The 24,302-nt window shown below is 43.2% G+C and overlaps 1 protein-coding gene across 1 annotated transcript in view; it reads right to left on the reverse strand.

The window, feature by feature from the left end:
* FAM13A (family with sequence similarity 13 member A) overlaps window positions 1-24,302 on the reverse strand; it is a 121,878-nt gene that overhangs the window by 57,950 nt on the left and 39,626 nt on the right. The window contains exon 6 of the mRNA XM_057366845.1: window positions 16,376-16,548. Coding sequence (XP_057222828.1) covers window positions 16,376-16,548 — 173 coding nt within the window. The remainder of the gene's footprint in view (window positions 1-16,375; window positions 16,549-24,302) is intronic.

Consider the following 24,302-nt stretch of genomic DNA (forward strand, 5'->3'; position numbering starts at 1 on the left):
CCTYAGCATAGGAGGGTTTCCATGGTAGGCACAGCATGGCCAGCCTTGTGRCCTCAAAGAGAGCAGGGATCCTGCAGGACATTGGCAGGAGCCAGAAGGGAGTTCACTCACCCAGGAAGGGAACCAAGTGTGATTACTGCAGGCAGCTGATTCCCTTTCTTGAGATGGAAAGATACACTCTTTCAGCTTGGCAAGTGAACTAAATCACAGCACCTGAAGGGTGCCCCTACTCCGATCTAAACCCAGCAACAGGAGCCATGCTCTGCAATTTGTCAATGCCCTCAGCTGGAACAGCAACATCAGCCTGCTCACCCCACAGGTGCCTATCCACCCTGGTACTAATAAATACCAGAGGTATCACCTTTCCTGAAGCTGACAGAAAATGCTCAAAGCCAGCAAAACTCTGCCCTAAGGGAGGAGACAACACTACACAGGGAAGAGCAGGAAAATAAAGGCGCAACCTGGAGAATGCCACCTCAAAGGGATCTGGCAATCTGTGCCAAAGCAAACTAGGTGCTAAAAAGTACAGTATACACAGACTAAAAATACATCAAGGAGATGGAAAAGGAGCAAGATTTTTGTGAATTATTTTATCTGAAAAACTCAAAACAATTCTGTACCATGCTTAAGGTTTAATGGAGTTTGAAGAAAACTCTTCACTTTTGAAGTGCTCACTGCATCTCTAACTGATCAAGAGTTAGTCCTTGCAACAACAAAGATTCTAATTAGAGCCAGCGTTTGAAACCTATCTTCCCCTGGGGTGAAGTGTCAAGAGCACAATAACAATCACTTGTTCTGACTGCTGCTAGGACAGTCAGATCCTTGGGAACACAGAAAGGTTAAAAATATTATGTGAGACTGATCCTTCAAATAGAAATGATGCACTGTGACCACTTCTTTAAGACATTCAAACCATATTTCTATTTCTCTGCAGTCMTCAATATGGAACTCCACGACTGCATTAGTGCCAAAGAGATTTCCTCCACATCTGCCTACAGAGGACCCTGCATTTTACCAAGACGGTAACAATTTGGGYRGMAATTTCAGTTACTATTTTATTGTGYTCAAGTAAGCAGCAACTCTGCAGCTTCTGCTGAAACAGCACCACCACACTGCTGAAATGGCATAGTAAATTTTTTATTTACTGTTTCTTAATTACAGAAAGATTAATATTCAGGCTATTCAAATACCATTGGGGAGGTATAGAGCGCTTAATTTTGAGAACTGAATGAGTAGTAAAACGAAAAAAAAATAATAATTTGATGACCCAGTGAAAGGGCTGTGTACACTCCTCCCCGCAGTGGGTCTGTGCCCTGCCATTTCAGAAGCCTGACTGCAGCTGTCCCTGCCGTAGCGTGGTGGGAGCACAGGTACTTGCTCACAGCTGGTGCTGAAGGGAGGTGTGCGTCGGCACCCTGGAAACACCCATCCCTTTTTCCTCCRAAAATGCAGCCTCTGGCCCGTGCTGCGGCACGCTGGCCGTGTGAGCTGCCAGCCGGAGCGGGGCTGCGCGCAGGGACAGCCCGGCCGCGCTCCCGCAGCGCAGAACAGCCCCGCTGGGGCAGGCGGCGAGAGCTCAGGTGTGCCCAGGCATGGGGAGCCGCCCGAGTCCCGCGGCCGCCGGGATCCCGGTACACCTCAGAGCCACTCCCGCCCCGTACCGAGAGCGCTGCGTGCCTTTCGGGGCGCCACATCGAGCACCCCTCCCCGCACGAGGAAGCCAGAGATCCCCACCCCGGAGAGCCGCTAACAGCCCGACTTGTTGCTGCCCCGGCGCCGGGGGCAGGTATCCCTCTCCCGGGCGGGTATCCGCTCCCAGGCGGGGCCGCAGTCCCGGCTCCCCCGTGCCGGGCAGCCCGGCAGAAGCCCCGCGCTGGGCGGGGGCTGCCCCGGCTGGACACGTACCTCTGCAGGGGCATCACCTCGCACGCCATGCTGGCCATGGGGCCGCCGCTCGCTCGCTCGYCCGCCGCGCCTCTCGCCGCGCCCGCAGCGCCGCCAGCGCCTCGCCGCGGGGAGCGCCCGGCCCCGGGGAGGAGCCAAGGGACCGCCGGGCCGGGGTTGGCGGCTGCCGACGGCCCGCCCCAGCTCCCAGAGCCCCGGCCCGGCCCCCCGGCTGCGGCACCCGCCCCGGCTCCTGTCCCGCTGCCTGCCCGCTCCACCGGGCTCGGCAGGCACAGGTTAACCAAAAGCGGCTTCTGGTGTCCGCTTGGGTCTGGGCCTGCGAGAGATGCCACAAGCTGGGGGCTAATGGCTACAAGACACCTTTCGACAGAAAGACCCCCACAAGGTCTTCTGTATCCCTTTCAGTACCAATCATCCATCACCGTTCTTCCTAAACAAGCCCAGGGTGCAATGTAGTCTCTCCCGAGCTCCCTCCCTGGGGTGCGCAGAGGGGATGCACCCGGACCCCCGCAAAGCTCCACGATACCTTCGCTGGCTGCTCTGGTTCAGGACTCACACACTTTCACCATGGATTGGTGTCTGGTAGGGCTGGCATAATCTTTGAACTCGGTCCCTTCGAGTTGCAGAGTACTACCGCAGCTTGAAAAGGTCTGTGCTGTATTTGGCCACCCAATTCCAACCCACTGCAAACTCATCCCTTAATACTTGAACGGAGCCGAACTCATGCTCCCAGTGGGCCATCTTCAAGAACTCCTGCTTCTACATCTGTGGCTGCTGGCCAAATATTGCTCTGAAACAAYAAATCACAGTATTTTATTGGGCAAAAGTTTGGGGCAGAAAGAGCTGTAGTGATGTGTCTGGACAAAGCAGCCTTGGCAAATGAACAGCACAAAATCACYAAGGTCATGCACTGAAGCATTTAATGGCTACTGAAGGAGCACACCCAAGGTTTTATTTTCCACCTTCKCACCTCCTCTGCCCAGAACGCCTAAGGAGTTGATTTCCATTCCCGGCAATACTGAGAAGAAACACTTCCATTGCTGCCCTCCCTGTGAACAATGTTATCACATCGCACACTTTGTGTGATGGGGAAGAGGACGATCCTAATCTGATAAAGGGGCATAAGAGAAWGGATCCTTTCAACACTTCAGGTGGTACAAACATAATTGCACATGTCAATCTTCAAAAATTCAAGTCAATAGTAAAAGYACCACCCCGTTCAACCCTAGTGAGGGCTAGTGCTTGCTTGAGAAAAAGCTGTGACAGAACCTTATTACCTGTATGTTTAAGACTTCCATAGAGGTGTAGGTCATGCAAAGAGAACATGAGCCACACCAGCTTTCTGGAGAGGTGGCTGACACTCAAAGGTTAAGCAGAATATATCAGACATTTCACAGCAATGCCCAAYGGATCCTGACCTTTCTCAGCTGGAGGCTGGGGCGATTTCTGTGGAAATCAAGAGCAGTGGGCAGCTGCAGCCTCAGCAAGCAGTGGCACTGAGTAAGAGACATGGGGGTCAATGAGAAGTGGCTTCGCTCCAGTACCCTGCACTGTTTAATATYTGCTCCTGTCAGCTGGCTGAGTGGAAGAAGTGCATTAGTAATGCTTCTGCCCATTGCCTCAGCACAAGCYGGTTCTGCTGTGACAGTCAAGCCAGGCATAGACAGGGCCCCTTTTAGGAAAGTCAGCAATGCTGATAAAGCACTCTGCCATCATGATCTGGGCTGCTCTTAAATGTGGCAATTAAGTGAGTATCTCGATAACTTCCTGAAAATTAAATGTGCTCATAAGCAACTAAAACTGTGACAGAAAGATTTTACTTGACACATAAAACTACTTCAGTATAAAACAAAAGCACCTAGTACMGTTTCACAATTCGACAATAAATCAAATTGCCTTTTCCTGGCCAGTCTTTTTTTATACACACACAATTATTCATAGTTTATTACACTTCTGTAAACTGAGTGTTACCATCAGGATGCCATTAAAAAAAATTAATTTTCCACATTTAACTAAGGACCCATCTACATGGGCAAGGAGTCAGGGTTCTCCAGAGCAGCTTGCTGAATAAACAGAAGTGGAATAACTCAGATAGCTGCTGTACTATGAATTTATACACTAGCTATTCTGTCATAACTCCCATGGGACTTGCTTGTATAAATAAGCTTAAAAAGACTAAGCTTCTTGACAAAGAATTCACTAACAAAAAGAGRTGCTGTAATAACCAGAAAGATTAATTTATGGATTAGCATCAGTGAAGAAGGTTAGTTTGTGGCATCGTGCTAATATCAACCAGATGCCAAGAATAAAGATGTGGGCTCCCCATTCTATCAACAGCTTCAGATCTACCTTTTGTTTCTATTTTCTTCTTTTGCAGTCACTCACTGGTGAGTCACCTCTCACTGGTTACCAGTTTTCTCCTTTGCATACTCTTTTAACATTGTCAAAACCATCACAACTAAGAAGAGGTACAGGAGCTCATGTTTCCCTGCACCCACTGGCATGCAACTTCAACAACTGTTGAAATAAAGGCAATCAAAGTAAAAAAAAATACAAGTTAGTTGTTGCTAGCACTGCTGGTTTGCCAAAGTTTTAACTATTTCAAGAGCTGAAGATACTGCAATGGAAGATTTTAACTCAGAGAAATATCAAAGAGACTGAAATTTTAGAAACTACTTTCAGGGATTGTGGCCAACCATTGGTAAGAGCAGTAGTACACAATGCATGTCACCGGCATTCAGTTCACATTGTCTCAACGGTCCTTTTGAATCTCTCAACTGCTCAACAATAACACAAMTCTTAATTCTTCACCTCCCCTGTTCGTGGGTATGGACCACAAGTGATTTATTTGTGGAACAAAAGAGGCAGACAAAATCTGCTACAAAACTGCAGTCTTATCTCCAAACAATTCCACTTCCTTCACACAGATGTTTATGCTAAAACCAACTTTCTACTTGACAGAGGCAGGAATTCCTACCCTCCCCCTGCCCTCTTCTGCCTTTTTTAACTTGCATAACTCAAGCTGGGCTATCACACATGAAACCTAGGATTATACAACATTTTGGTTCAGATTCRCTTGTACTTGTAGAATTTGTTCTCCCATGTTAAACATGGAAGACAAAACCTCTTTTCAAGTTTCTTATAGCTCTTGCATTCCTATTTCTCAGAAAGGCCAAACTCATCTGTTGGCAGCAACAATGCACCACAGAGGCCCTTTATGACACCACCAACCACATGAACAGAAGATGAGGCAAAACCATCTCTGAGGACAGGCACAGCATCCTCTCCMCTGACTCTGTGCTCCCTAGTGTATTGTAAATACTTCAGAAAAATAGACAGCAAATAACAATAAAAATGATAAAGCCCCTTGAAATATTAATACATACTGCCACACTTCAGCACCTACACCAAGGCAACACCTGGGTTCAAACCACTTGATTTGCAAATTTCTTACTGAGTTTCAACAAAAGGGAAAAAAAAAACCAACACCAGCTGGAACTAAATATGAATAATCACTTTTCTCCATCGAAGTTTAAAGARTAACTGCACATTTGGAAAGGAAGTTTCCTGTCAATCATCATTATAGAAATGCTTTCTCCTCTTTCTTTCCTTTTATACTTAGCTGCACACCAAGTAATTTTCTCAGCATAAAAAGCAAGGAGAGGATCTGTGAGCAGCACCAGAGGATACAAGATATGTGATCTAAATAATGSATTTTATAAGGATGTGGTTGTGTCTCCCTCCTGAAAAGCAGTTATCGCTTGCTTCACTGCACAGTCATGCACAAATCAGATACTCTTAAAAAAAAAGGGCAATCTTGCCTGCTCTGACAAAATCTAAGCGTTTTTAGGATGCTGCTCAATACCATCAATTTATCCGCACAATGTTTACTAAATTATGCGATATTTTCCCTCTGGCAGAAACCAGAAACGCAAAGGAAATGTATCACCAAACTGAAAATTAAATAATGTACTTTTCAAAATACCAACAATACAAAATTAAAAATGCCATTACTTATGTACACATACATATATTAGTACATGCATTTTCCTCTTTAACGTATCTATGCATATGAACATCTCCCATTATAAATGATAAATACCMTGGAAAATCCCCCACAGGCCAGAAGACTTGTGTGCACATACGAAATAAGCAAGTCACACGTAAATAGAAACTGTACTTGGAAACTAATCCTTCATGTCCAAACAAAGCAGACAGACAATTAAATATGCCTCCTCCAAAAGGGCACAAACAGGAAGAAATAGCAACTAATGTGTCAAAAACATAATTTAGTGAACAGGGAATTCTCAGAAAGGTTTAAAAGCAGTAATGGTGACTTCACAAAGCTGTTACTCAGCCCTGTTTCAGTGATTTGTAAGTAAATGTAAAATTATACTGGTGGTTATTTTTGTCTGTTGTGTGCAAGCTAGAATTAAAACTTTCAGTACAACCACCTAAGAGTCAAATCTGGGAACTATGTGCAAGATGRGGGATACAACATCATGTTTAAAAGCCCTGAGTGTCTGTGTGGCTGAAGAAATTATCATCATCCACGGAGGCATCAACATGGATACTACACSGAAAAGTTGTATTATGTCTGGATTTCCTACTGGGTGGGTTGMTACAAAAGACTTTGATCAGTTCAGGAATATCCATTCCAAAACAAGTTGTGAAAAACTGAAGAGTGCTAAGAAACAACCCATGAAAGGCACACAAAAACTAAACCCACACATTTAGTGCTTTTCAAAGAAAATTGTCTATGCATGTAGGAAACATTAATACTTGACCTAGTACTCACAAATTSACCAAGACTCAATGGCTGGAAGTCAAAGATAAGCAAATTATGCCTAGAAATTGGAGATTTTTAAATTGTAAAAGTAATTAACTACTGATGCAATTCATCAAAAATGATGGTGAACTTTTAATGTTCTTACAAATTAGAGTTGCCTCTGTTTAGGATCACCAAGTCTTAGGTAAATTCCCTAGATGGAATTTGCASAATTTTCTTACTTATTTTCATAAGTGATACTCTTCTTGTAGAAAAGAGAAGCAGGTTGCTCTCACCTGACCTCATTTAATCCCTTTTTTTTTCRCACTGGCAAAGGCTTGTTGGCATATCTGTGGAGAATATATTAGTTTCTGCACTGTAGATTTTCTGTTCTTTCTGGCAACTTAGAGGCCAAATTACCTTTTAAACAAAGCTAGCTAAAAATCTTTTACAGAGGAAACATATTCCAGAACTGTTTTTTAAACTTGCAGGGATGGACAAGAAAAAATTATGGACCAAACTTGAAAGTTTCTCAGAGCTTCAGGATCTCAGCACTCCTGATCTCAACCAGCAGATAAACACAAAAGTTCATTTCCCATTGTGAGGGACACCCCACGCTCCCAGGAGACCTGGATTAGCTGCTGTTGCTGCTGTTCATTAAACAGCAGTGTCCTTCGCAAGACTGCCACACCCGCTTGTCAGCTGCCTTAACTTGCTCCAAAGGACTCTCCAACCATGGGATAGCCCAGAAATTACTTCTTGGCCTCCATCCTGGAGAAGGRGAGGATTGGGAGTAGGTTCCTGAAGGGTTTCCTGGGAAAGCAACAAGTAGTGAATGGTTGTGCCAGCTAATCTACTGTGGGAACGGGGTAAAAAGCATGCTGAGTGACAAGGTCACTAGGTTCTTCATTTGCACCAGTTAGTTCAAGTGCCAGAACATGGGAGAGCAAGCAAACAAGCAGGAGTCCAGTCTGGTACAAGTTCTTTTCTCCAAAGCTCTGCTAATATAACAGAATTACTAAATTTTAGTGTCCAGTGAAATTTCTTCCACTCCTCTAAATTGCTATTTCTTTAAAACATGAAATTGTTATTCCTATAAAAATGTCTGCACAAAAGGTCTTAAAAAAATCTAGCTATTTCAGACCAATGAAAATGTCTGTCATCGAAAATGATGAAAAAGCATTCATTTGTTAGCAAAAAGGTTTAAAAAAAATTGAAATGAKTCCCTGGTACTCCCTCTGTGATTTATATTACCTACCAAAGACACTGTTTTCACAATTTCCCATATTCCAAAAACATCCTTTTAATCCTCTACAAAATTCTATCCTTTGAAGTCCACGCCTCTGCACCCTTCATGCTCCCTGCTTCCTAAAGCACTTTTAAGTGACATGCCTGCAGTTCACCCTAAGCCTTACGAAAAACAAGGATATGGGAAAGGGCTGAGGAAGCAGAGGATCAGGCCACACCATTCACGTTTGCTGCAYGCGGCTTTTTACTGTGCTGGAAGATAAACTGCTGTCAATGTTGGCAAGGGAGGCAGTCTGGCAGAGTCACCCTCCAGAAAAACCCTCTAGAAATAGCTCCTCTTCTTCTGCTGATGACGTGACTGAAAGGAGCCTCCCTTTGCACCAGTGCCCCAGTGGCCAGCCTGGCTCCYGGGAGAGATGACTCGGCAGGAGAGYTGGACTCTGGCTGGAGAGCACTATGAATGAGCTGGGTGAGAGTAACTCCAGCCCTCTGCCTAGAGCTGCATCTGCCACAGAAGCAAGGGAGGTCCTGCTAAAAGGCCAGTCTGACCAGATCCATGAAAACCTGACTGCATTTGAGCAGAACACAGCCCTCTCAGGTCAGCCCTAGGGCTTCCTCCTGCACCCAGCTGTGTGTACAGCATGAAACAACAAATGGTTGTTTATGCACAGCCACATAGAGCGATGCTGGGCTTAATCAGCACAGCTCACTGCTGTGCCCAGCATCAGCTTTGAGCCCAGCTGCTCTGTACGTGTCCAGGCTGTGCAAACACACTCCTGTCCTGCTGCACGCCACTCCTGTCAGGAGTGGCACAAGTGGATACTGCAGGAAAACAGAAGTTCAGCGTACATTTCATTATCAGGAACATTCAGAACAACACAAGAAACGTTGGTAAATTTTCAACTTCCCAACCACCTTTCAGAGACTTGGGAAAAAACCAATTTTTTCAACTCAAGGGGCATAAATCCAGCAAAAGCAAACAAGATTTTAGAGGTAACTTTTTTTCTGTGATGCTCAGCAGCCCTGTTAGAACAGTGGTCACTTGATTTCTGTTTTTCCAATCTGACACTTTCTGAAGTTTCAATGTAGGTTTTCTTGAAGGAAACATCTATAAATTTTATAAAGTATGGTGTAGTGTTAGTAGTGCTCCCAAGAGAGTAATCATTTTATAGTGGCTGGATCGTTCCTAACCATAATGTAGAATAAAAATGTTATTTTATTAAATATTAATCCCTCCCTATGTGACTCAGACTTTCTGAATGCGCAGAGCTTAGAGACTGTGAAAGGACCTGAGGAATTGGTGGTGGCATCTTTTGTTCTACAGTCCTGTCAAAGCCTTGATGACTGTAAGTCATTAACATCCCAGCAGCTTTCAGTTTTTCTTTGCAACTACATAGTGGCCTCTCTTTGCAAGCATCCCTAGCACAAACACATTATTTCAGCAGGTGCATAATGAAAAGAAAAGCTTGGGTACAGGMACAGAACTATCTTCACACTTCCTACCTGCAACCCTCTCTGGCCGGGAGGAAGGCACTGAGCCAATGTGAGAAAGTGTAATTTTGTAGATAAGCAGTCAGCTTGGGATCACACTGCTCACAAYAGATAAAACGAGAGGAAATCTCTCACGGCCACTGACCATGACAGAGAAGGATTTTATAACACTGAAACAGCTCGGAGCCAAACTGATGCAAGCACAGCRACAGGAGCAGTGAGTGACAACTCTGCCCTGCCAAGCTCAGCCTCTTCTTATTAGACAGCCAGCTGACCACTTTGATTAAAAATACACGTGTGTCATGGGAAGTCACAGCTGAACGCAGCAGCCTGCGCTGCAACGTGCTGAACACAACGTCCAAATGCACAGTTCTCCCAGCTGAACCGGGAAACTGCAGCAGCAAACAAGGCTGACTGAGAACCCAGTGACCTCTGCCCACTGATCTTCCTGTGGGGACTGCCTGCAGGACACAGGCCCAGGTCCCCTCTGGAGAGCCACAGGGGAAGRAATACCTCCCAGCCTCAGGTGGTASAAAACTGCTTGCTCTGCAAAGCTACCGGAAACCGAGCGCTCWGTGCTGAACCTTCCCATCTGAACAATGCACCAGGCACTTCAACAGACAGGCTAAGGAAGTYACAGAGAGGGAACTGTGCACTCATKGAAGTAAAAATAAGTCAAGTCACAGTGCAGAGGCCCTGCTTCTTCCCTACTTGCTTGAAACATCGGTTAACTATGGGTGCCTTGGTTTATATAAACACAAATATTAAAAGCACAAAGTTTCCAAGGTTGGCTTAAACTCCTKATTATTCACTGTGTGTTCTCCAGTAAGAGGTCACTGATCCTTTTGTTCAAAAATTACTTAAAAATCATACAGATGTTTGTACTTTATTTCCTCAGCATATCTATTATCTGACCCAGTTGGCATCAGAAAKACATCAGCTTCATGAGATGTAGGGACTTCCTCCTCCCAGCAAAAGCAGATAACAAAATGAAGAATCCTTCTAGCTGAAAGAGCAATGTCTGAGGTACAGAAAGGGAGTATTTTTTTTTCCAGCTTTGTTACCAAATTACTGTGAATTGACTGTAATCCTTTCTGATTTCTAAGGCTGCTGGATGCTGTCCCAGGAAACAGGAAAAGCTAATATACTTATTAAAAAACTAATAAACTTGGCTTATGGACCGAAAGAAGAACTTTTGTTTCCATATGCACATTATGACAATAAAGTGCATACATGCCTTCTACCTCTAATAGTCACCAGATTTTTGTTTCATATATGATCCTTTTTGTTTCCAAGATGAACCTCCACTTCTGTGGCACAGGTCAGGGCATCAGATTCAAAATGTTCTCCATCCCACAAGCCATAATTTGTCACCATGTAAATCTTGCAAAGAGAGATAAAATGGCTAGAATTATAAAGGAAAGTTAGAATAGGGTAATGGACAAAGACTAATTTAAAGGAGTAACCTGTGCAGGGTGGAAGAGAAAGGGCAAATGCTTGGAAAAGTACACTGAAATCCACCCAGGTGACTTGCATGGAAAAAATCTACATAATTACATGCTTCTGTARCAGCCATTACATCTGGGCTATTGACAGGGGAGAAGAACCCAGGAAGAGCTCAGACCACACCCTGATTTGCCATTCACAGTCACCTGCCTTGGAGAGACAYAGAAATCACGTCTTTGCGGCTGTGTTTTCAGAAAACTAAACGCTTTTCTTAATAACTCATTATGTAAGGCAGTTCCTGCTGCCAGCATCCCACAATGCAAGAAAGAAGGGAATTGATTGCATAGGAGGGTGGAGACAAATGTACTTGCAAAGTTAAATGAGTCAGCTTGGAAAAAGTAACTCAACACAACCTAAAGAGAGAAAGTGGCAAAAAGCAACAACACTTYACATAAAAAGCCCTTGCTGAGGTCTCAGAACAGAGCCTGGCAGAGGCTGCTGCACACTGAATGATGCAAAAGGCAACTTTGCTTACCACCTCCCCACCAACATTCCAGACCTTTACCCCTTTCCTGAATGGTTTTCTTGACGAAYCCACGACTGTTGGAGGGCAGCCCTGCCTGCTATCTGGCTGCAATCCCTTATGTAAACCTGGCAGCAAGGCTCCTCAGTGGTAAGGCAAATTATTACTTTTGATGGGAACTGAATGTACTGGCATGACAGACTTCAAAAACAAAAAAAACCCAAACCTAAACAAAAATAGTCAGCTAAGCAAWCAACACTAGSCCCCCTGTTTGATTTGTTCTGGCAACAACAGGCCAGTTCTTATCACATGCCAGAGAATAATGATAAGTTTTGGCTTGCCTCAGTTTTAAACCACAGCTGCTAAAAGGAAAGCCAACAAACAGGGAAAGTGTTTATAGTAAGCACAAACTTCTCAGTGTACAAATACATGTATGTTTTCATACCTCAACAACTAGCAGTGAAAATACACAGTGTCATTAAGAAGAGGGCACAGCAGGATACATTAACCAACCCTTTATTTTAGGGATGCTACCACACTACTAGGCATGTGATCCCTTTATTTTCAGGACACAGGTCAGATATAAAGATCTTTGTGAACAAAAGGTTGATGTAAACAAACCTTCTCTTTGAGAACATGCACGTGTTAGAAAGCCAGCACAGGGTATCTGTGCCGGCAAATCTCATTGCAGCTGCGATGGCTGTCACAAACAGGAATTTGTGATCTCTGGCACACAAAGACATGGCTACAAAATACAGAAGGYTGGCTTACTGAACAACTGCTCTAAGCTGTGGCTCTCAGGAACTGCACAATGTTTATCGTGAAGTCTGGCTGCCATACATGCACCCATTCCCCAGCAGCCAACCACTACTACCAAGGATACTGCACTCCTTTCATTGCTATTTCCATGCACAGAGCCTAACCACACCACAAACAGCAGGATGCTCTCCCACTGAGGGATCCCTTTTCACAACAGTCCCAGGAGTGCAAAGAGATGCAGTTCTAGCAAATGCTTGAATAGACATATATGAAAGCAAAGAATACTTCAGTGCCCTTTCCTGGGCAAAAGATCCAGCATAATGTCAACTGAAGTCTGCAGGAAGMATGCACCTCTAAGTCAGTACCAGGAAAGACATTTATGCTCATCATCCACATCCCCTGCCTCACATTTTGACTGCMGGAAGCATTTTCCCTCCTTCCTGAAGGCTCTCTTTCCTTTGCTTGTATATGCATTTTAGCACAAAAGGCTGAGAGCATTGCTTGCAAGAGGCCCTCCTACCTTTGTATCCACTTAAAACTTAATACATCTAACCCTGAAGTAAACGCCATTTGAATCTATTATTTGAAGCAGTTATTTGAAGTTTTAGTACCTGTAAACACATCCAAAATCACACCAGTTCTTAACTGTAGTGATGTATGAACCACAGCTTTGAGCAGACTTATTCCTTCTAGACAGAGAGACAAAGAGGGATCCAAAGAGGGACTCTGCTTCACAGAGCTGCAAGCCTGCTCTAGTCCCCTGTTACTGAAGGTCTGGTGAGACCCCAGGGAGGCCCATGCCCTCCAACCCACTCTCCAGTCCCAAAGCTGTTGCCTCCCCCAGCTCCTGAGTGCAGTGTGAATCTTGTGGCTGTCAACCAGGTAAAGACAAAGTGSGTGTGTGGTTCCCAGAGTCCAGAGGTTTGCTTGCCCCACTCTGARGTTCTGCACATAAACTCTTGCAAAAAGGAGACTCACAGAAGTACGTAACAGGCTCCATATTGCTAAAGACTTTCATCCCTTTTTTCAGAAAACCAGTTTCTCCTCTCCTGCTCCGTCCCACCTTTCTTCCTTCCTGTTTCTCCACAGTTTTCGATTTACTTGTGAAGTGCATTACAGGTATGCTTTTCTGCTACTGCATTATTAGGAGTTTGCCCTTGGCATACAGCTATAATAATGAGGCAATTCTCAAAATAACACATACATTACRTGCTAGTGGGGACTGCAGGTACATAGAGTTAATCCACCTATTTTGCTCAGAGAAAAAGAACATAACAACTTTACACATAACATTTTCTTAAGATAACTGTTGTGAACAGAAGGCAATGCAGATTTTATGCTCTGCAATGTTTTGACTGCAACTGATATATTGCATATTCCAAATAACAGTAACACCTTCAAAATTCCTGCAATGAGGAATATCATACCTATAAGGAGGCATGACTTTCAAYATTTAAAGGAAATGGTAAGTCATTCTAGAAGACATAGTCACCACTGTGGTTGCTACTTAATACATAGACCTTCATTTTAAGGACAACTGTATGAAGACACATATTAAATAGCATTAAAAATTACTAATCAACCAGAAATCTCTCTGTTTCTCCCTGAAGGCTCTATTGTCAAATGAAACTGACTGAGAATTTATTAAAGATTGTAATCCTTGCTGGAGGGGGCCTTAGGGGCTTAGTGTGTGTGGTTGTTTCTTCACTGTTACACTTGTGAAGCTGCTGAAGGTGGAATTTTGCATCTACTGTTCTGTGTAGCCCTTCATCCCCTTCTAATCCACCCATATCATGGCATCTGAGCATGGAAAGGGAACAAACCACAGGCGTTTTCATGAAACAGCAAATGATTATCACTGCCAAGAACAACCTTTAGTCTTTGCTAACGAAGATCGTATCATAGCAGATACAGTAATTTCACTAAAACTTATCTGGTAATTACATATAATTAATGCTAACATTTATTTTAGAACTGTTGGTACCTTGTGACACAAAACCCCCCAACAAGAATAGCAGTGTGTTTGCAAAGCACTTTGTAATCTAGGTCAGATGCCAGAGCCCTTCTGCTGAAATAGGTGAAAACTCCTAATAATAGCCTTGCACTGAAATAACACCAGGTAATACTTCATTGTGGGTTTAAATTACATGGAGTAACACAAGGCTGCCAAAAGCATGTTTAAAAMCACTCCTGATATATCAGAGCACTACATTAAAGCCAAGAAATTGGGGTTTCTGCCTGTTACACATAGAAAGGTGTCCCCCAAATGTATTAGGTCTGYTAGAGACCTCTCTCTGCTCTTCCCCTGGTCCAGGGCTTTTTCTCCATCCCATCCTGCCCAACAATCTGCCATCCTGAAGCTGGGAAGAAAACAGCAAACACTACCTACTCCTCCTTCAGCAGCAGCAGTAGATCACTGTCAAAAATGTACCAGAAACAAACAGCAGTGTAGATGTTCAACCCAATTAGGTAAACATGTACAGAAGAGTACAGAATGGGACAGAGAACTAGAGCATTCTTGAATAAAATGGGATTACAAGAGAATAAATTTCTACAGTTAATTAATTTCCCAGATAAAATTAAGAGATGCAGACATCTTTCATCCCAAGGCCCAAGCATGGTGAYTGGGTTTCTGCCTAGTTACAAACACATTTCATTTGGTGCTTAATGTCCTGTGCCAGCATCGGCCCAATTGTCCCATACTTCAACAGTACTCTGCTATGCAATTACACATTGACAGGAAAGCATGAATTCCTACAGCAACATTTGGGGACTACAAATGCAAAGAAAGAAATGCAGTTTTTTGGGGTCCCTCATGAAGAACATCAGTCACACACACCTTCCCACACATGGACCTGGCAGTTTGTTTCAACATTTAGGCACTTCATTCCCCTTTACACCTTGGAACACACAGTGGAGTACAGGCAGGGGCACACTCTCTGCCAGGCTCCAGAATATGAACACAAGAGGCTGCCCCAGCCTGACCTGCCTGGCCCTGTCTAGCTGCTAGAACTGTATTGCCTTCTCCATTTTSCCAGCTGACCTGCTCTGATAATTGACTTCTAACCCACCTCAGTCAAAAGCAGCTGGATTAATGAAGCCATATAAACAAACTTGGTGTGTTCTGGCTGCTGGAATTTTTGGAGAGGCTTGGGGRGAGTGAAACACACAGCTGGCACAGCTAAGGGTTAAAGAGCACGTGTGCCTGCCAAGGGCTAGAAACCAAATTCAACATCTATGCTTCACCACCATTCCTATGAATCAAAATCTACTCTAGTGCATAATTTGCTAACTTGTCTTGTAAACTGAGTGCTGTCTGCACTGGTGCTGAGAATAGCACGCATCTCCTGCTTACACAGTGAAGTCACTCAGTTACGTGCCTGGCAGCACTGCCTCTGCTTTGTGTTCCTGGTTGGTATGCTGGGACGCTGCAGTGTTGTGTTTCAYGACATTATACAATTCCATATTTCAGTAGCACACTGAAATTTCCCACAGCAACCCAAATCCTTCATGTGCTGCACTAGACACAAGAGGAGAGAAAATGACAGACTCAATTCAATATCCTGAGAACAACAAAAAGATTCTGGCTTAGTCTGATGTTCAGGGAAGGACTTTACAAGAAAGCAAGATGCCCATTACCTGTTCACTTAACAGAGAATCTGCCAGCAATCAAAACTCCAAATACTCTTTTAGATAGATATTTTATAGATGTTTTTGATAGACTCTCACAGATAAATTCGGACAGATATTCTTACAGATACTCTACACATACTCTTCTATTCTTGTCTGAACAGAGTAGTACAATCAGTAGCATCATTCTTGCCAGAAAAAGAAAACCCTTCAAAAGCCCCTTYCTTTTTGGATTTAAGAGTAAGAATAAAGGCAGCCATCTGTTAAGACTTAAACTGRGCAAATCAAATACACTAGATTACTCAAAAGTAAAAAATTTTGGTTGCATCTTGTGCACAGTGCAATTTCTAGTGCCTGATCATAGATCAGACCTGTCCCCCTGCACTCCTTCACCAAGGATACTAACTTACTATGCTTGAAATTTTACATTTGAGAGGCAAACCAAAGCACACAGATGGCTTTGGAGTGTGAGGATTCAACAGGAAAAGGTACATTAATTTATCTTACACCTCAGTATCCTGTCTAAGTGTTCAAAATGCCCAGAGCCAGAGGTGCAGGTACAAAACAAAGAGACAAACACAAAGACAAAAAAAAAGAACACTAACCTGGAGTAAAACACATCATTGTTAACGAAGGAGATTTCATCTGCTAAGTCCATCTCCTTCCCACATGAACCACTGTCTGTTAATCGGAGGCTGACTTGAGGTATTCCATCTGACTGGCCTGGTTGTGGCAATAGGCACATTTGGYTGGATTGTTCCATTGGGGGTTTGGTCATCTACAGAAGCAAAAAGAGTGAAAATTGAAATGTGAAAAGAAGAAAGACCAGAACAGTCCTTTCAGATAATCTGTAACTGGAAGACMTTCTATACCAGTGTACAAACAGCGAAGGTGACAAGGTACAAAAGATATTATAAAATACATATAAATCAAACACTCAGCTTGATAAAAACTATTTAAAGAAATATAAGGACATGTCTATTGAAAAAGCAGGGGCAAGAATAAAATTAAGAAAAGAAAGGTAAGTGAAATAAACATTTTCTGTATCACAGCAGACAGACTAAAAAAGTTTGCATTGAATTTGCTTCTTGAAACCACTGGAGAAACACACGGTAAAAGCCATTATATACCTCTTCTCAAACCYCTTCCCACCCTTTCTAATGACAACTGGTATCAACACATGCCCTGAAAATGCTTAGGGGAGAAGAAGATAAGTTCAGAGGTCTGCCCTTATTTTAAGAGCAAACATTGAACCTMACCTTTGTGATTATGTCCAGTTACCTCTTGTGTTTACTTCTGGTTTTAGCCTTTGCAAGATCCCATGGCTGGGGTTTCACAACATTGTTACACATTGATTAAAATCGAAAAAAARGTACTTCTATTTTAGGCATGGTGACATAATCTTTCCCTTGGTTATGCATTACGAGAACTTGCCAGTAACTGTTCCTTAACCACTTTCCCCATACCGTTCTTGACTTCATACTACTCCAGTAGTGATCTCTAATCAGATAAAAAAAAGTGGAGTTCATATAGCTTCTCATTTTACAGATGTCATGCTCATGTATTTGATCCTTTTTGCAMCTTTTCACTTTCTACTAAGTCCTGTCTAAAATGTAGTTAGAACTGYATGTGGCACTGAAGGCAGATTTAGTGGTAGCCTCTCATGAAAATCTAATCTTTTATTCACTTTCATGATTGCTTAATTTGGAGCTCATCAGTATACACATTTATATGGTATGTGGGGGGTTTGCTGACATAGCTCATAGTGATGGAAATTCAAGTCACCAGTTTTTCACCCATATAGAGTAAATTAGAAGCCTTCTGAAAGTCCTTACAGCCAGCTTTCAGTTTTTCCYACCTTGAATACTTTTCTATTATCAGTACATTTTGACTATTTTCTATTATCAGTATTTTCTAGGCCATTGTGGAAGCAGTTAAATAGCACAAATTCCAACAAAGATCCTCAAGGGACTTCTCAGGAAACCCCTYCCCATCGATAAACCAATTATATCTTTTTATTGCTTTCTAGTTCTTAATCCATAAAAAGTCTTTCCTTCTAATCACAAGATATTTTTGCTTCTTTGGAAACCACTGTCATTCCCATTAAAACCTTCTGAAAATTCAAGTGCACTACACTGACTATACCTATGCACATGTTCACAGGCTCTTCTTTAAMAGGTTTTTCTCTTAAGAAACAATGCTGGTGCCTCCCAATGACTTTAATTATCCGTTTGTTTCTCAGTTCCACCGCTTGCTGTGCCTGCTGTTTGCTGGACAGTAAATCAGAATTTCTGAACACCCTTTCATATTTGGCTTACTCTAAGATTTTTTATAAGATTAATTTCAGTTCTGTTTCTAGTGCTTTGTTTCATTCACAGTTGCTTTGAAATGCTTTGTGTGTGTTGAAAAGTTTCACAGGACAGAAAGCTGCTTCTTACTGAGCTTTGAAGAGAATAAAATGAAAAATAAAACACGTATCARTATAAAGGGAAATCAGAGAGATGCTGAAAGAGGTTCCCAGTTTTAGCCTCTGGACTGCTGGCTCTGAGTAAGATCCTGACTTTGCTGACGTCAATGGGCATTCTGCCTGAAGTCAGGATCTCACCTTTGGACCACTGCTGGCTCCAGCAACACTCGGTCAGCCCATCACCTGCAGCAGTCTCTGGCTGTTGGCACCATGGGAACTGGGGACACAGCACATGGACACCAGGCAGTGCCTCTCAGCTGGTACAAAACAGCRGCAGTGCTGTGATTTAAAAGGGGAAAACCATGTCTGTGGCAATCTTACAGGAGAGATTCACAACAGGAGGTAGCAGGACCTGGGACCTGGAGGCACTAAGTCACTGAAGAGACCAAAACCCAACTGTCTACAACCTCCTTTCAAGTATGTGTAGAGAGCAGTAACAACAACCYTCGGCCTCCTTTTCTCARGCTAAACAAGCCCAGCTCATGAACACAGGACAGGATCTGCTGCACACTGAGATGCCTGATGTAGTGTAGCATCTGTCAAAGCAGCATTTTGTCCCCAGCGAAATCTAACCACTAAACAAACACACATCTGCACATCTTTGTAAATACATAAAAAGCTTCACTTTGGAAGATGACACCAATAAATCCAAGGACAAGCCTAGAGAGCACTGAYGTTTTGATTGAAGAAAAAATAATTTGGTTTTTGGTTTCCTAAAGTTTTTTCTCAGTTGAAGCTTAACCTCAAATTGCATTTGACAAAGATGAGACTCAGCCTGAAACAGGTATGTTGTGGGCTGTTACAGCACAGCTACAGGCTCTGGGTGCTGAAAGCATGGGTTCTGCTGAAGTCTGCTACTCTGTAATTTAAAATACACCTTCACTCTCAGCTAAGTACACGTAAAATAGCGTCAGGTGCTACTGATGATCAAAGGGACAAGAAAGAATAACAAAACCACCAAAGAACAGAAAACTACAAGGAAATATTACACCATACATRCTGCATTTGGAGTTTTGTCGTCTCAAAGTTCAGTTGCAAGGAACCGTGTCTGCAGTTGTAATAGAGACCAGTCAGTTTTATGACCAGTATAAACATGCATCATGATGGGTGYTGAAGAAAGTGCAAGAAAACCTTTCACCTGGAGGCACAAGCTGACCAGCCCAGTGACATCATCCCACACAATACCACCACCAAGATTCTTCCTAACTGACTGGGTGCATCATAGGGATGTTTCATCCCCCTGTGAGGCGTCAGAAGTTCCTGGGTTCAAAGATCCAAAATAAAAGTGACATATTCTAAAGACCTGACGTGGTGTGGTGACTAATCTTTCTCTGTTCTTGAAGAACAGGAGCTGTTCCAGATGAGTCTGGAGCACTCTGTGCATATGAATCAACATGGTTTAAAGACACAGATCCTTAGCACAGGTCATCCAGCTTTTCTKAGTACCTCATTTGTGCTCTCAAGAAAGAAAAAGAAAAACTTTCAATATCTCAAGCTTTACATGAACATGTAAATAATTGGACAATTCATACCCATTTGAGTTAAGTAATTTATGAAGTCTTAATGCAGATCTTTTGGAAGAAACCAGCTATGAGTTTATACTTAAATGTCATCACTGGAAGGATAATGAAGTTATTTCTATAAAGCAATCTTCAAAAAACCCACCAGGTATTTAAAACATACACAGCACAATCTTTTATTTAAAGCTGTATGAACACAGTACTCCTCCAGAGGARAGAAACCTCTCTCAAAAACTTTCTTAATACACAAATGGAATTCTTAAGAGTTGTCCACCAAAATTAAGAGGTCCATGTTACTTTTTGAAAGGCTTCATACTTTGTCACCCTAGCGCTCTTTCAACTCACAAGTTGTCTATATCAATACAAATATCTCACAGAACAGAAAAAGGTACATTTCTTTGCAAAAAAAGCAGGCATGGCTCAGCAATGCATGAAAATTTGGAATGCTGGTTTCTTTCTCACTCTAGTCTCAATTTGACTAGCTATCAGCACAAAGCTTTAATGTCAATCTATCCACTCATCAGCATTACTTCTGCTTCATGAAGGACTGAGAAAGGGAGAACATTAGCCAGCTGTAACTCATGCCTGATAGCTAATCAACCTGATTCAACCAGTCCAACAACCAGGGAATGAGCCACCTRCCAAAGTCACCCACCCTTGGTATTTGGCCACTGAAACCTCTTGAAACAAATACATTCCACTCACTCCCTTCTCACACAGAGATGTAAGCCCTCTGCCAAAGTTAATAGTAATGACAATGACATTACACCTGAATCTGTAATGACAATGGCAATTACACCTGAATGACCTGAATCTGGTGGAAATTCCTGCTGAGACAGCAAATCCCTTCAAGTCATTCAGTGAACAAATCAAGTGTTTATGCTGTACTTGTGTTGTTCTCCAAAATTTCATAACGCAGCCAGCTCTCACACAACATCAGCTCCACCACCATTTTATTGCAGTAAAAGACTTCTGAGATGAATCTGGATGGGATAAATCTCCTTGCAGTTCTAAGTGCCAGATATACTTCAGGCTCAAAGGCGGGATAAATCTGTGGTGAGATTTTTCAGTTACATTCATTTCACACTTCTTATATTATTCTCTCACTTTCTATTCCTGCACTCCAAATGAGGGTCTGATTACGTTACTGGCCATGGCACAGAATTTCTGTGTGAGGAAGCAAGTGCCAAAGTCACAGTTTGAATACTATGTGAACTACACTACTGTGGACAAAGATTTTAGAGAGTCTGTGGAACAACATAATCCAAACATTATGCTGCCATTTTTTTCCATAACATTAGAGCTAAAGGCAAGGGGAAAACTATAGATGTCATCTGTCTGGAGTTCTGCAAAGCCCCTGACACAGTCCCCCACCACATCCTTCTCTCCAAATTGCGGAGAAAAGATTTGATGGTTGAACTGTTTTGGTGGATTAGGACTGGCTGGGTGGTTGCATCCAGAGACTAGTCAAGGGCTCAATGTCCCAATCAAGACTGGTGACAAGTGGTGTCCCTCAGAGAGTAATAAAACGTAAAAATGTTTTATTATTATTCATTAAAAACCACCTTGATTCATCACTTCCCCTACCACCTACAATACTGATTTTAAAACCACACAGGCATATTATAGTTGTGAAGTTCTTCTCAAATTAAAGATGCCTCATCATCTTAAATTACTGACACTGGGAGACCAAGATCAGTAGCTCTGTAATCATTACAGGTTTAGCAGAGTCAACACATACTTGAAAAATAATTCATTTACCAACTCTCTTCCACACTCAGAACCAAGCCTSAAATCCTCCCTTGATTAACTGCAATACTGAAATCATAAAGTCATGATAAATGTGGTCATCCTTACAATACGTGCAGCTGCCACTGCCAAATTCAGTTTTATCTTATACTAGTATTCTTAGGCATTGGATGACTGAAACACCTCCTCTTCACTCTGCTCTTCTCAGATATGAAGGTTATAAATTTGATGCAATCCTAAAGTGTATGAAGTYTTAAAGTTCAATGAAGTTCTGATGTTTTATGCAAATTCAGATGACTTAATGAGACTGAGACTCTTTGGAATCAAAGAGCTGAGTATTGTCTTCCTTTAAACCACATCCTGGTCCTGCTTGTCCAACTTAATTTCCTTTTATGACAAGGTAAGCCATCTAGTTGATCAAGGGAATCCTTTGGACTTCAGTGAAGCTTTCAATACTGTGTCTCACAAGATCCTGGACAAAATGTCCAGCACACAGCTGGATAAACACATCATGTGATGGGTGAGCAGCTGGCTCATGGGTTAGGCACAAAGGGTTGGAGTGAATGGGGTGGTTCTACATCCGAGTGGTGACCTCTCACCAGTGGGGTTACACAGGGCCCAGTCACAACCTGTGTGCTCTTCAACATCCTCATGAATGACTTGGACATGGGACTTTCAGGAACACTAARTAAATTTGCAGAGGACACTAAATTGGGAGGAGCTGTTGACTTCCTTGAAGGCAGGGAGGCCCTGCAGAGATCAGGGAGGCCCTGCAGAGGTCTCAACAAATGAGAGGACTGGGCAATCACCAACCATGTGAAGATCAACAGGGGAAAGTGCCGGATTCTGCACCTGGGATGGGACAGCCCTGGATGTACAGACAGAATGGGGAGTGAGGTGCTGGAAGGCAGTGCCATGGAAAGGGACCTGGGGTCCTGGTCAGTGGTGAGCTGGGCATGAGCCAGCAGTGTCCTGGAGCCAGGAGGGACATCCCTGTCCTGGGGGCATCAGGTACAGCATCATCAGTGGGAAAGGGAGGGGATTGTCCTGCTCTGCTCTGCCCTGGAGCAGCCTCACCTTCAGGGCTGGGGGCAGTTCTGGGTGCACAGTGTAAGACACTGAACTTTGTAGAGTGTCCAAAGGAGAGCAATGAAGGTGGTGAAGGCCCTTGAAGGGGAAGCCTTATAGGAGCWGCTGAGGTCATCTGGTCTGTTCAGCCTGGAGGAGATTGAGAGGAGACCTCATTGCAGTTACAGCTTCCTCATGAGGGGAAGAAGAGGGGCAGGCACTGATCTCTTCTCTGCAGTGWCCAGTGACAGGACCCGAAGAAAAGGCTGTGTCAGAGGAGATTTAGGCTGGGTATCAGGAAAAATTCTTCACCCAGAAGGTGGTTGGGCATTGGAACAGGTTCCCYGGGGTAGYGGTCACAGCATYAAACCTGAGAGAGCTCAGCAAACACCATCACAGCCTCCATATTTGACCAAAGCCACAATGAACAGCAAATCTGCTCAAATGCTCAAAAGTAAACATATTTCAAAGCTTTGCTAACACTGCTTGATTCTAGAGGTAAGGAGCTAGAAAATGCTTTCAGATAGCCTATGAAATTCAAGCACAGCTATGCAGATATGGCATTTCTAGCTCCAGAGGTAGTTGACTAGGTAGTAGTCATTGTCTGTGAATTCCATAATTTTGTTTCAGTAATCTCTCAAGGTTAAAGTTATGTCTCTTAGAAACCAAAGCAGACTCAGTGAACAAATTCCAAATTTTCCCTGAGACTAAACATTAAAATTGTACACTTCAGAAAGATGCAATCTGAACCCAAAGCTTTCCTGTCCTAAAAACATTCAAAATTCAGAAATCAACCCCGTAGCATGATTATTTTCAAACCAGTGACTCTCCATGGTACACACACAACAGGGAGTTGTTGAAGTGCACCAGCAACACCTTAAGGTCCTTTTTCTCAGAAGGTCAGGCACATTTGCCCAACAGGATGCCTTCAGCCTCCTGCCCTGCACAGCTCTCCAGGCAGCTTTATCAAAATACTGCAAGTGTGCAGCCTGCATGGGATGTAGGCCAAAAAGCAACAAGATGTACGGGCCTTGAGCCAGAAAATACAACCAGCTCCCAGCGACCGCTGACTGCTGCCTGGCATCTGTTTGCCACAGGAAATGCAGTGCAAGCAGTGTTCTGAACTGAGCTGAAGAGAGCTTTGTCCAAGCAGAGAGCAAAGACCAGGATTCATGTAGACTTTGCATACCAGGGGTCCCAGGAATTTCAGCAAAAGGCATGCTGAGGACTCTCTGGTGGACTAAATAAAAATAAAAAACTCAGAAGCAAAAAAAGCACACAGGCCTTCAAACTGGAGAGATACAACAGCCCATCATCTTATCATCTCTGTACAGCAACAAACCTTATAGCCTCTTGAGAAAGATAAAAATCCAGCCTTGATCACAATCCTGAATGTGTCCCCACAAGGATACTGGAAGTTATCTGCATCCAAATCCTAGTGTTCTGACTACACTGCTGTGGGACACTGCTCCTCTTGCAGTAACTTCTGCCTTTCATTCACTTTGTATTTCCTTAGCTTGAACAGATAATGCATCCAGAGTAAGAAGCACAAATGTGGCCAGGTAATCACAATCACAGGAGAAATGTAGGAATGAACTTGGAAGGCTGACTATGGTGACAACTCCTGTTCTCAGTTTTCCCACAGAGCAGACTTTCTGCTCATGTCTGCATTCACCTCCCCATTTCAGAACAATAGTAAGAGCGAGAAAAAATATGGTAAGTTACTGT

The sequence above is a fragment of the Malurus melanocephalus genome, unplaced genomic scaffold, assembly GCF_030028575.1.
Source record: "Malurus melanocephalus ecotype Western Australia unplaced genomic scaffold, MMel_1.1 scaffold_72, whole genome shotgun sequence".
Lineage (NCBI taxonomy): Eukaryota > Metazoa > Chordata > Aves > Passeriformes > Maluridae > Malurus > Malurus melanocephalus.